Raw genomic sequence first — 13,089 nt, 5'->3', positions numbered from 1 at the left:
TGGTGTTGTTTGTTGAAATTTAGCCTGTTCATTGAGCAGTTTTCATCAGTTACCAACCAAAAATTCACACAACAGTTCCTTTTCAGTGGAAGTAATGCTTCCTGAAATGACAACAGATTGCACTTCCTTTTCTGGGGTTGTTTAGCATCCTCTGTTTATATTTATGTGTGTATTTCTGAATCTCGGTGTGTAGATACTGTGAAAAACAAATGCCAGCCTTTTGGCTGGCTGCAGAATTAGTATTTCAAAGCTGAGAAAATGTTGCTCCTTGCAGTCCTATTTCATTGGGAGCACTGAGAGTTTGAAACCAGAGATATTGAGGGGTATCTACTTCCAGTGTCATGTTGAGCTACTTGATATGTCTAGCATTGGTTCACAATATTAGTCCTACATGTTAGTTAATAAAACTAATTTTATCTTTATTCGTGGTTTGTTTTTGCCCTCTCTAGCAAGTTGCAAATGATGTTTTTATAGTATTTTGTTTTCATCCCCTTTGATTAGACTGTTACATATCTTGAGGTTTTTTCCCCTCTGTTTACTCCAGTACAATGACAATAATGTGCAGGAAGGTGATCACATGCCTTTTTCACAATACTTACTGCAAAGTGGTGTGAAGAGTGGTGTGATCGTTGCCATTGCACATTGGGTTTGACTGCCTGTCCCATTGGCTTCAGAGGCACATTCTTCAATACCCAGTTCAGGCAGCATCATTTGTTGTAATGACACAGATGGTGCTGATTTTTTTGACTCTTCATTTTGCACTGCCTTCCTTTTGTTAATTTAATTTATTTAGGGAAAAATAAAGAAAACAAGTGTGAGAGCCCTCAAATGTGTTGTCACAAGGGGTCGCTCAGTAGCTATTGCTGAGATGGGAAAACCACAGGCTTAAGTCAGCCAGAAAGTGTAGTCTGTCTCTGTGCATGTGAAGATGCTTTGAAATAGTTTGAAAATTAAGAACTGAAGTGAACATTAAAAAATTTGGATGCAGATTGCTGTCTTTCTACTGCTCTTGTCATTCCTTGTGAAATAAAAAGTTACCTATTGCATCATGTCTTTTAAGAAATTTGAAATTCTGAATTTCCAATGTATGGCAACTTGCAGTAAGTCAATGTGCATTCATTTTACCTTATCACATAACGTGAATATTCTTTACCTTTTCCTTTAGCTGCTAACTATTATTATCATAACAATTATTAATTCAGATCAGAAGGTGTTTTTCCTGTACTGATTCTACAGCATATCTGTGCTACAATAACACTCTGCTGAAGAAGGTTGTTGGTGATGTGGTTTTTTTCTGGTGTCCATTATATTTTTCTTTGAAATGTACCAGGAGAAAGAATCAACTTCTTAAAATAGCTTTATTTTTCATGTATCCCATAGATTACATATTCATTTAAAAGACAACTTGCATATGCAGTTATTCAGAGGAGTTCTTAGAATCCCAGATTCTTGAGGCTGAGCCAATACTTTCTGTTGCAATGGAAGAAGATAAACATCAAGAGTATGATCAGGTTCTGAAGCTTAAAAAGTAAGAAGATGGCAGGAATGAGCTGTGACAGGAGCCAAGGAAAGATGAGTTGAAAGACTAGAAAAGGTAGTAAGTGAAAAAAGTGTAAATGAAAGTGTATTTCAAAGAAATCTCAAGGAGTTACAAAACCAATACTTTGAAAAAAAAGTCACGCCAAAAAACAAAGCCAAAACCAACACCTCTTCCCTCACCCTGACAGAAAACCCCAAAACCAAATGCCCCCAGTTTTTAAAGTCCTGTATTTTATTTGAAGTTAAAGGACAATGGAAGATTGGATCAGGCTTTGAGCAACCTAGTCTAGTGGAAGGTGTCTCTGCCCATGGCAGGAAGGTTGGAACTGCATGATCTTTAAGGTCCCTTCCCTCCCAAACCTTTCTGTGAGTCTATGAAAGCACAGCCCTCACTTCACCAAGGAAGACTATAGTGAGGCTGAAGCTGTCATAGAAATGTCTGAGGTTTGGCATCTGAAAATGGTTGCCTCAATTATTCTAGCAGGAACTTATTTTGACAAGTCAGGCCTCTTACCGACCTGTTGAATGTATATTATGTTTTAGGGTGCACAAGACATTGCATGTTTCATTTACACCACATTTGGTTGGGTTTTTTTAAAAGGAGTATGTCTTATGTATTTAAATGAAATTTCCAGAGCTTTTTCTTCTTGTTCTGCTACATTTCTTACCTGCCATGAAGTGTGGTTCTTCACAGAAAACAAATGAGACTGTGCTCTTCCAGCCTTTGTGTTGTTTTTTAGTAAGTAAGAAAAAAGAGACTCTTTTATCAGCCCTCCTAGGGCTCATTTATTGTGTACTCTCCATCAGTGGGTTTCCAAGATAGGAAATAATCGATTGCTCTTTCTGTTCAGAATGTTTTGTTTGCGTTAGCAATAAATAATGAATCTCTTTGCAGATCAACCCTTGAAGTACTATTGCTATTTTGACAACTTGGATTAGCTAGTGCTCCTTCTTTTTATGAAGGTTTATCCTGCCAAGACATTCTTTGAATACTGATAATGTTGATCCTCTTGCCAGTATGGTTATGTTAGAAAGGGGTATTTTTCTTCTTTCATCACCATGTTCCTTGAAAGCATATTGAATAATGAGACAGCCAAATGGAAATAATTTACATGAGTATTCAGCAAGTTTATTTAAAGTTAATGTTATCTGAAGGCGTGCTAAGAACATTTCAAAGTCAGCTACTGCTTAAACTGGGTCAAACCCTTCAGCCTGAAATGCCGTGTTCCAGCCACCTATGAGGTCTGGCTGTGTTTTCCTCAAGGTGGTAAAACAGCTTTTAGTAGTTCCGGGGCTATTCCAAAAAAATTATGGCAACAGTTGGTTTAGATGGTGCCTTATCAGCCGGTCATACCATACACAACTGGTCCCATGTCTTGTGCAAGTACAGATCGGCCATAAGTAAGCTCTGTAAATTTTCCAGTTCCTGTTGAAGAAAACTCTGCATAAGGGAATATTTTTTCCCCCAGTGCTTTTCATGCATAAAACTTTGAAGCCTTGGTCACACATAGTTCTCTCTAGAGCTGTGTATTGTTTGTTTCTTGAAATAGTCACATCAGAACTTCATGATGCAAGGCCCATTTAAAACTCTTACGTAAACTGTGGATGGTATTTTTCCCCAAAACCCCTTTGTTGGTGGTGTTGACTTAAAAGGTGCTATCTTTGTTTTTTAATTTACAGTAAGTCTCCTCTCATTTCCAAAGTTGCATAATCTTAACCAACAGTTTGTATCAAATAATCCAAACCCAGGGGTGTTTTTGTGTCTCTCTGCTCTGTAGTAAGTGTGGATTTTTGAGACAGAGTGAATGTATTAGGATAAATTTACCATTTTTAATAATGTCATTATACTTTGCATTCATTCATTGTGATTCCAAACTCTACTGTAGCTGCACATTGAAAAAAAAATCTGCATTGAGCAGAAATAGCATCACATAAACTCTAACTTGAGTTGGAAAAGCTACTTTGTTTAATGTAATGATGATAAATTAAGTCCCTCCATAATCTGCAAGTCTTAAAATACAAAGAGGAATTATGATTGAGAATCAGCAGTGCTCTGCAGCCAGCATGCTCTCATGCTGACCTGGAATACAGCTCAGTCTTACTTCTATTCGTTGTTCAGTGGCTTTGCTGAGAAAGCCAAACAGAGAGTTAATTATGGTGTTTTTTTGTGCTAAGGACACCTGTCCACTAGGAAATGCGCTGAGACCCTCAACTCAATTTACATCAGCCAGAGAACAGCTGCCAGATGGTAACTACTTTTGGTCACTACCAACCTGGTTGAATTTGAACTGGTGACCTAGAGGTGAAATGCTTTATATCCTATTACTAATTCCTTGAGGTTTCCAGTTTCTCATCCATCACTTTTTTCAAATGACAGCCCAGTATATGTCTGAAATCTCAAAACAATTACTGTTTCACATATGCAGTGTGTGTTGCAGAATGAGATGTGCCTTTAGCTCTTGCAAAGTTTTTCCACTCATTTTGTACACTTACTAAAGGGTAGTGGAAAAAGGATGTTTCCAAAGCCGCATGGGAATTTTCCCTCTTCCTTAGCAATGTACTTAGTTACAGTTAGGTATGTTATTTTTGCTAACTACTATTTTACAAAAAGCTTTTAAACCTCCCATTATTTAAATAGAATTCACTCTGATGTTGTACATCCTCTGAATGACGATTTCAAACTGGAAACTGGTTTTTGGCAGTAGTTCAGTTGTTTAGGAGGTTTTATTTATATTTTTTTCCTCCTGCTATGGATATGGATTTTAATAGAATCTTAGAATGTCCTGGGTTAGAAGGGACCCGCAAGGATCTTTGTGTTCAACTCCTGGCCCTTCACAGGAGAGCCCTAAGAATCCCACCATGTGCCTTAGAGCGTTGCCCAAACACTTGAACTCTGCCAGTGAGTGCTGTGACCACTTCCCTGTGGAGCCTCTTCCAGTGCCCAACCACCCTCTGGGTGAAAAACCTTTCAGCAGAGACTCATTAAGGTTGGAAAAGACCTCCAAGAGCATCAAGTCCAAGCTTTGACCAAATACCACCAGGCTCACTAAACTATATTGTGAGGTGCCATGTCTACTCAGTTTTTGAGCACTTCAGGGATGGTGATTCCAACACTTGCCAGAGAAGCCTGTTGCAATGCTCAACCACTCTTTCAGTGAAGAAAGTTTTCCTAATATCCAACCTGAACCTTGCCTGGTGCAACTTGAGGCCATTTCCTCTTGTCCTGTCTCTGGTTGCCAACCCCCATCTGGCTACAGCCTTCTTTCAGGCAGTTGTAGAGAAGGATAAGGTCTCCCCTGAGCCTCCTTTTCTCCAGGATAAACACTTCCAGCTCCCTCAGCCACTCCTCATCACACTTGTGCTCCAGACTCTCCACCATCTTCATTGCCCTTCTCTGGACACGCTCCAGCACCTCAGTGTCTTTCTTGCAGTGAGGGTCCCAAAACTGGACACAGCACTTGAGGTGCCTCACTGGTGCTGAGTGCAGAAGGACAATCACTTCTCTGGTCCTGCTGGCCACACTATTCCTGATACAAGCCAGGATGCCATTGGCCTATTTGGCCACCTGTGCACACTGCTAGCACATGTTCAGCAGGCTGTCAACGAGCATCTCCAGGCTCTTTTCCACATGGCACCTTAACAACCTCTCTGCCCCCAGACTTTAGCACTGCAGGGAGTTGTTGTGTCCCAAGTGCAGGACCCGGCACTTCGCCTTGTTGAACATCACAAGGTTCTCCTCGGCCCATGCAGAACATGAGCCTGTCCAGAACCCTCTGCGGGTCAACTTTCCCACCCAGTTTGGTGTCACCTGCAAACTGACTGAGGGTGCACTTGATCCCCTCCTCCAGATCATTGATAGAGATACTAAACAGGACTGTTCCAGTACTGACCCCTGGGGAGCACCACTGGTAGATCAGCTGCCAGCTGGATTTAGGTCCATTCTTCACCACTCTCTGGGTTCAGCCATTCAGGCAGTTTTTTACCCCTCAAAGAGTGCACTTGTCCAAGCCACGGATTACCAGTTTCCCCAGAAGAATGCTATTGGAGGCAGTGTCCAGGGCTTTACATCCCCAGCCTCTCCCTCATCCACTAGGTCGGTCACCTGGTCATAAAAGGAGATCAGGTTCTCTGAACACCCAGACCTGAGCATGTGTGGTTAAAGCAGGCAGAAAAAAAGCTTGATAGTCTTTGTAATTCTTGAAAGGCTTTGAAGAGAGGTGTTACCAGGTGAAGATCCTGGTTCCTTGTAATACCTGTTGGTTCCTCTCCTAACTTACCTCCCAGTCCTCAAATCCGAGCATTTCCCTACTGTGTCATGCTCAAGAAAGCCTTTTCATTCAGAAGGTGCTCTCGTATCACGGAAGGGAAATCTGAGTAGGGAATATGCTGGAATTTGTAGGATGAGCAGTGCTGTGGAACATGACTGTCTTTCAACAAATCCCCTTGATAGCTGCAATATCTGATGCCCTTTGGATAGACAGGTATGTCAGCTGCATCTGATGAGTGGAAACGTGGTGCCTTGAGTTTCTCTACCACATATCTCCACTGGTAGTCATTCCACCATCACTTACAAAGTAGTGGGGACAACTGATTCCTTAGGATCAAGTATAAAATATGTGGAGAAAATAATTCTAATTAATTGCACAGTTTTTCTGTAAGCTAAATTGAAAAATGGTTGTGATTCCTGTTTTCAAGGGAAATTTACGTAAGAGCTCTCTTTTAGTAAGGTAACTTACCACTGGTTTTAAAACACGACACTAGTTATGGCGTGGAGCTGAAAAACATCAACAATTTTCAAGGCTTGGATTCTAAAGAATCTGGTTTTTATCTGGATCTATTCTTGATCTTAGCCGATAGGTTTCTTCCACGGCAGAGAAGGTGCCAGCCCCTTGACTCTGTGCATCATTAAGCTGAAGAAATCCAATGCAATGGACTGCCATGTGATGTCATTTTTGTTCACCTTGGGCTCAATTCAAACTTGGGATATTGCTGCCTGGCTTTGTTCCTGCTTGTATGCTCTCAAGAGGTAGGCAGCAATGCTTGTGTTTGAATCCTAATAAGCTGTTAGATTTTAAGTCAAGAAAGCTGAGGAATGCACTGGCCCAAAGAGTAAACTATCTGCAGTGAGATCCTGGATGCCAGGGTGGCAGGATTTTGCAAGCATGTAAAACAAAATTAGAGAGACTGTGAAATACAGTTCTCTTGTACAGATCTAACCCAAGTTACATTACCAACCTGCAGTTCATGTACAACCACTTGCTCAACTAGACTTTTACACCCTCAAACTTTTTTACAGGATATGACTCATAAAACAAATTAAGAAAATACATGGTTTCTGAGTAGTGAAAGTCTACTTTGTTAAGCTACTGCCATTATGTAGTAATAATTGTAGGAGTTGGTTTAACTTGTAGTGTCACAGTTGTACTGAAATAGGCACAGTTGGAAATAGCATCCAGTCCCCAGCGTTAATTAAGATTTCCCTTTTGTCTGTGATTGCAAGCCATTGTAGCTGGTGGAAGTTCCAAGTATGAAGGATAATTAAGGATGTGGAGTGGCTGCATTTTTTTCTCCTTGGTGTCTTTGAGGAAAAAAATACTGAGCAACTTTTAGTTCTCCTTAGTGCTGTGTACCAGGGACCTCAGTAGGAAGAGGTTGAATACCCTTTCTCCACTCTTGACACGTTTTTCAAGGTATCCTTCTGGACTCTCTATATGCATTCTGAAATAATGGATGCCTATTCCACATGTGCATGGAGTCCTAGGAACATTTAGGTTGGAATGTGCATTGTCATCCTCCACAAAGTCTGCACATGTCCTGGGGCTGCACAGGGTGGAGCAACAGATACACACGACAGACTTACCTTCTGTGTATGTGCAATAGATTTTATACATGTTGTGAGGTTTTGTAATATCTAGATCGTGCAGTCCCTTTCAATGAAACAAGGAGAGAGGTGGGATATATTTGGCCAGCTCTAGCAGAACCCAAGATGGGCCATATGTAATAATATATCTTTGAGCAGGCTGTTTCTGCAGCATCATCATACTGACTGGAGTCAGGTTATTCCTTGGCTCACTCTTGACACCCACTTTATATGACCTAGAAAAAAAATCTGGGGGTGTGTGGGGGGTGTATTTTTAGCTAAACTAAAGGGTATAAGCAAGGTTAAAAAAATAGGGTATTGCAGGAACTTCATGGAAACAGGCACTTTCTAAAATGAATGGAACAAGCATTGTTTCTTAGAATTTTTTAATACCTGTTGATACACCTGGAGAGTCTAGAAAAATAGTTTTCTTTAAATTACCAGTTCTTCCTATGCTGTTGCTCCATAATGTACATTCAGGGCTAAAAATGAATACCCACTCTATTCTATGTTCATATAGTGTAGAAAATTAGGAGTTGCCAGGCCTCTTTAGTACCTAAGTTTTAATTAAACCTACAGTGGTAACTATTTTGTAAAATTATGCCTGCAGTCTGTACGTCTGATGAATATATGACTAATTAATAAGCTAGTTTGAACTTATTACAGTGTCTACTTTTAGCAAGCTTGCATTTAATAAGTTCTCATTTTCCACCTTACCCAAGTGATCTTTTCACAGTTCTGAGTATCAGCCATTCAGCAGGTCAAGCAGTGTAATAACCTTGCATTAATCAGCAGCTAAGATTTATATCTGTACCTGCAGAATCACATTAGCATAACCTAAAATAAACAGCATGATGTTTATATTAGTCATATAACAAGTGTCATTCTCAGTTTGGTCACATGCATTTAATTTAAAATATATCCAGTAAAGAAAAAATTGCTTGGCACTTCGTGTTTCCATTTTAAGTAATCAATTTTAAAATAGAAGCAGTACAGGATATGTTTTATAAGAAGAGCTCTAAAGAAGAGGACAGATTCTTTCATCACTCCAAAATATCTTTGAGGAGACTTGGAGCAGGTGTGGCAGAGAGGCTGGAGGCAGCGTGCCTTGGGCAGCCCCGGGCTGTCCTTTCGCTGCGCCTGCTGCCGAGGCACGGTGGGGACTCCCTGACAGGGCTGTGAACACCCAGCCCGTGGCTCTGCCTGCTTGTTTCTCCTTCTGCCCCTTGTCTATTCGCTGCCCTCCCTGACGTAAATTGTCCTTTATGTTTTAAGGGGTTCAGGCTCGCCCTGGAATGACGGAGCTGTGATCCAGCATGTGCAAAGGGCTGTCAAACTGGTGTCTGGGAGCTGAATTAGATTCAGGCAGGACTGCAGAGCCCCACAGATGCTGCAGAGTGTGTGCGGAGATGGAAAATTTAGGATTTGAGGAATAGTTTAGGCTCAGCAGTCTCAAAGCTTTACAATTCCACCTGTCCTGTAGGAGGGGAGTATCGTTTTACAGGAGCACTGTGTTCTTCTGTGGAATTCACCCCTGAAGGCCAGCAAATATCCCCTGGGACAGGTGGAATTTTAAGGCTATGTATTGCATTTCTTGAGATGGGTGCTTGTGTATTTTTTCTCTCACCACACTTTCAGTTAACATCCTGTATCAGAATACTGTGCACTCATTCTGAATTCACCAGGCACCTAGCACCGACTGAAAACATAGATTTTAGCAACACTGTAACATCCAATTTAAAATGCACCTTGCTGCAGTATTTTTTTGTGTGTGTTTGAAGGTTGCAGGTTGAAATGTGCTCAGGTTTCTACAGTGACAAAAATAAAGTGAATCTGAATGTAATGGTCTATTGCCTAGAAGTAGAAAACTAACTAAGGAATTTTTTTTTATTGTTGATACACAGGAGTGAAAGTCAGCAAAGTTAAATTTGTGACTCTTTGGTATAGGACTTCTCATTAGTGAGAGACAAAGTTTCACCTTCCAAACTAGCTAATATTTTCTGTATACATAATTGGACTTGATAGTTAATTTCTGTTACAAGTTGAAGTTCACACTGCCTTACTGTATTCATCAAGTCTTTGCAATATTATTGCAAGATAAGTAGCAAATAGGGCAGATGTTCCATCATCCTTCTAACATTTACAAAGTTTTCCTTAGACAGAAAACTGCCTTCTTTTCTAAATAGCAGGCTTGTCCCAGACCTAGAGTATCCAGGTGAGAGCTATGAATGGGCAGCTAAAGCCTGATCTCTACAAAAACAGCCTGTCCCTTCAGTATAAGTAACATAAGCATTGCAGTGCCCACCTTCAAATATTGAGCACCGAATCCAGAGACTCATCATAAGCCCTCAATTTACATGCTCAGTAAAAACATAAAGCCTACTGCTGTATATCAAAGAGGAGCAGTAGCATTTGTATTGATTCGTTTTTAATAATTGCTTCAGGTACAGAAGTCCAGATTAGCCACAAAATATCCATAAATACAAGATTTGCTTAGTTTTCCAATTGCTTTGAGTCTAAATAAGCAATATAATATGAGAAAACGTGCCAAAAAGTACCATATCACAGACTGTTCTGTGACCCACAAGGATCATCGAGTCCAACTCTTAAGTCAATGACCCATACATGGGATTGATATCGAGTCTGTTAACACTGAAAGTTGTGATTTTCAGAGGGTCAAGGTACAGAATGTTACATATACAGTGTGTGTGCAGTTGCATATGCATGTTCATAGACATGACTTGAGTTCAGAAAATATAATGTCAAAAATTTGACTCTGTGCCATTTGTTTCAGGCAGTTATTTGGCAGAAGACCAGGGTGTCAGATCACAAAATGGCCTGTATGTCAGTTCTGGGAACAGCCATTATGGGCAGTATGGTACCTTTTCAGCACTGCTGTGAATATCCTGAGGTGAGTTTAAGCTTCCTTCTCCCAAACTCACTTAACGCCTGGCAATGAAGAGAGCTAAGTCAATATTCAAATAGAAGGAGACTGTGAAAAAGCATGTATCTCCAGATTGACATCTGATTAAGGCATTTGCTTCTATTACTGTCCTCTCTGTAAAATTAATTGGTTTGGTGATTGAAAATCCACTCCAAGAATCATCTCATGAGGACTCATGTGGCACTGATCAAATGGCAGTAAAAACAGTTGTGATGACAAATGCAGAATTGCTGATTGCTCAGGGCTGTCCAGGCTGGGATTCCTGGCCCACAAGCAGGTTGTGCTCTGATTAATATCTAAGCATTTAGATCCTTCTCATCTTCGTGGCCTCTTAGGCTTGTACTCTAAAGAGTGTCCCCTCAATTTCAGTGAGGGACACCTGAGCAGCAAAAGAAACACATACTTAGAAGGCAAGTTATGCAAAATTTCCACCAAACATGTATTTCAAGAAAATAACTTGCTCGTTTTCAAAAAATTCAGTGCAGTTGGCTTCCTTTGCCCCTACTGAAAATGAGGGAATTCCCCATGATACTCTCCTCTGTCTAATGTTTTCAAGATTTTTTTACTCTGCTTCCATTTTTATTGGAGACATTTTTATGAAGGGGCATCTTGTAGCAATAAACCAGACACAGAGATGAGATGAAATCCCTGTAAAGTCACAATGGCTGTTAAACACCCCTTAGCAATGCTGCAGTCAGCGTGGTGTTTAATAGCATTATTCAAACTTAAATCTCAAGTTTGTCAGAGTGCTTGTAGCAAACATGCAGTGAAATGAGGGGGAAAAGAACAAAGTCACTTCCTGTAGTTTACAAAGTTTTAGTTGCTTCTGTCTGAACAGAACATCCAGAACTATTCATACCTGAATGTAGCTCAGATGTGCCCACAGGGCAAGTGCAGGGGGCTCCAAAGGGAAGACATGGGGGTATTTAGAAGGGACTAGCTTGAAGGAGGCACTCAGGTTCTCACATTACTTCTCTGCTATGAGGCATCCATATTCCTTTAATAGAAGTTGGGGAACATTCCATCTCTCTCTCCGTCTCTAAATAGTGTGTAAAATACCACGTGCATCATTTATAGGTGTATAAGTGACCCATGCATAATGCTCACGCACAAACTGATGTTCAGAAACTGTGGACACCTCTAAACTAAGCAGCCAAACTATAAAATGACAGAATTAAGTTGCCTGTATAACCACTTCTTTCTCCCTTGTGTGCAGGTATTGGAATAGGTGTTTAAGGACAAGGCATAGTTTTTGTTCCCACTAGATCCGTGCCTCATTCAGTATACAGACCAGAGGGCAGCTCTGTCATTCTTTTAGCTCCTACTTTTTCATTGTGTGGCTTCATATTCCGGTGTTGCAAAGTCTGCTCTGAAGGCAAAACTAATTTTGCTGTGTGTTACTGCACAGTTAAAACTTCTCTAACAAGTGATCTGGAGATTTTAAAGAATGACTTCTTCAAACATTTCCATTATGAGCATTGAATGAAACAAGAACACATTTCAAGTTGACTCCAAAGGATGCAAACTCAGGAGCTACTTGTAGAATAAAAAAAAGCTAAGAAAATAAAGAATTGACACAACCTTTTACATGTACACAACAGCATTTGTGCTTTTCAGATGTGCTGTCATCTAAATGGATAGATTTATTTGGACTGAAAACTTTCACACAGGAAATTTTCCTAGTCTCTTATTTTTCTGTAAAGGTGTTCAGCAGAGACATGTTCCACAGGGAAAAAAAAAAATTATTAAAGAGTGGCATTCTCCTGTCCACTCATCACAGATATATTTTGATACATATATAAGTTGGGTTTTTATTAAAGTATTAATTGTGTAAACAGTTGATCTAATTTGGAATCAAAGATTCTGTATTACTTTCTAGTCGTAATTTTATATTTATATTTCATATACTTTCATAGTTGAAAATTTTAATAAGACTAGTTTTATAAATTGTGGATAACTTTTAATGAGCATACTGATATTCTGCCAGGCTTTACATAGTAACAGCAGCCAGCCATTTCTGGCACCTTCTTAAATGAGTTATTTAGGGATTTTCAGTTTTGCTTTAATGTTTTTCTGTATATAAAAATACTGTTTGAAGTGAAAGACTTGTACAGATATTTGTGAATTAGAAAAGGAGCTTGAAGCACAGAGGAGGAACATTCAGGGAGGATGTGCTAAAGTTGCAGAATAAAATCTAGAAGTGCTGCGTGTTTTTTTCTGATAATCACCCAACAGATATTTGACACCTCTTTAACTTGACCAGTGGTGTTTGGGTCATCGCCACGTTGCTGACCAGAACACGCCAGCTTTAGCACAGAATGCTTGTTACAAGGTCAGGAGGGAATAAGGGAGCACATGAGCAGATAGTGCTGTGACGTAGATGAATGGGAAGGACAGGCCAAATCCCAGGGATTGTAAATTCCATTTCAAAAGCATGATAATTTGGATTTTAGTAAATACAAGGGGTTCTGCCAAAAGCAGAGCTAATGAGGTCTCATTTCTGTGTTCAGTGATCCACCCTGCTACCAGAACATTCTCCAGACTTTGCTCTATCTCCAAAATCTCCATCCTCATGATGCCCCAGTGTTCCTCCACCTGTCAGTTTGAGCAGGTGGCAGTGGTACGATGTGTGGGGCAGGATATGTGCTGGCCAGCGTGTCAGTTCTTGCGTACTGATGGGTCCTGGCTTTTCAAAAGTTGCAACTGCCTTTTCCTTAGGTTGTTATCTTGAGGCTGTCCTCTCCAA

General features: G+C 40.3%; 1 protein-coding gene across 4 annotated transcripts in view; it reads left to right on the top strand.

Annotated features, from left to right (window-relative positions):
* The window catches only part of PMS1 (PMS1 homolog 1, mismatch repair system component), a 43,633-nt gene that overhangs the window by 10,392 nt on the left and 20,152 nt on the right, over positions 1-13,089 (top strand). For 3 of the 4 annotated variants that reach the window (XM_071562663.1, XM_071562661.1, XM_071562659.1), the window contains one exon: positions 10,194-10,310. The exons of the other annotated variant lie outside the window; for it this stretch is intronic. In XM_071562663.1, coding sequence (XP_071418764.1) covers positions 10,194-10,310 — 117 coding nt within the window. The remainder of the gene's footprint in view (positions 1-10,193; positions 10,311-13,089) is intronic. 4 annotated transcript variants of the gene reach the window in all.

The sequence above is a fragment of the Pithys albifrons genome, chromosome 8 (genome assembly GCF_047495875.1).
Source record: "Pithys albifrons albifrons isolate INPA30051 chromosome 8, PitAlb_v1, whole genome shotgun sequence".
NCBI classification, from domain to species: domain Eukaryota; kingdom Metazoa; phylum Chordata; class Aves; order Passeriformes; family Thamnophilidae; genus Pithys; species Pithys albifrons.
Note: the sequence above shows the minus strand (reverse complement) of the source record. Positions and strands in the feature narration are given on the sequence as shown.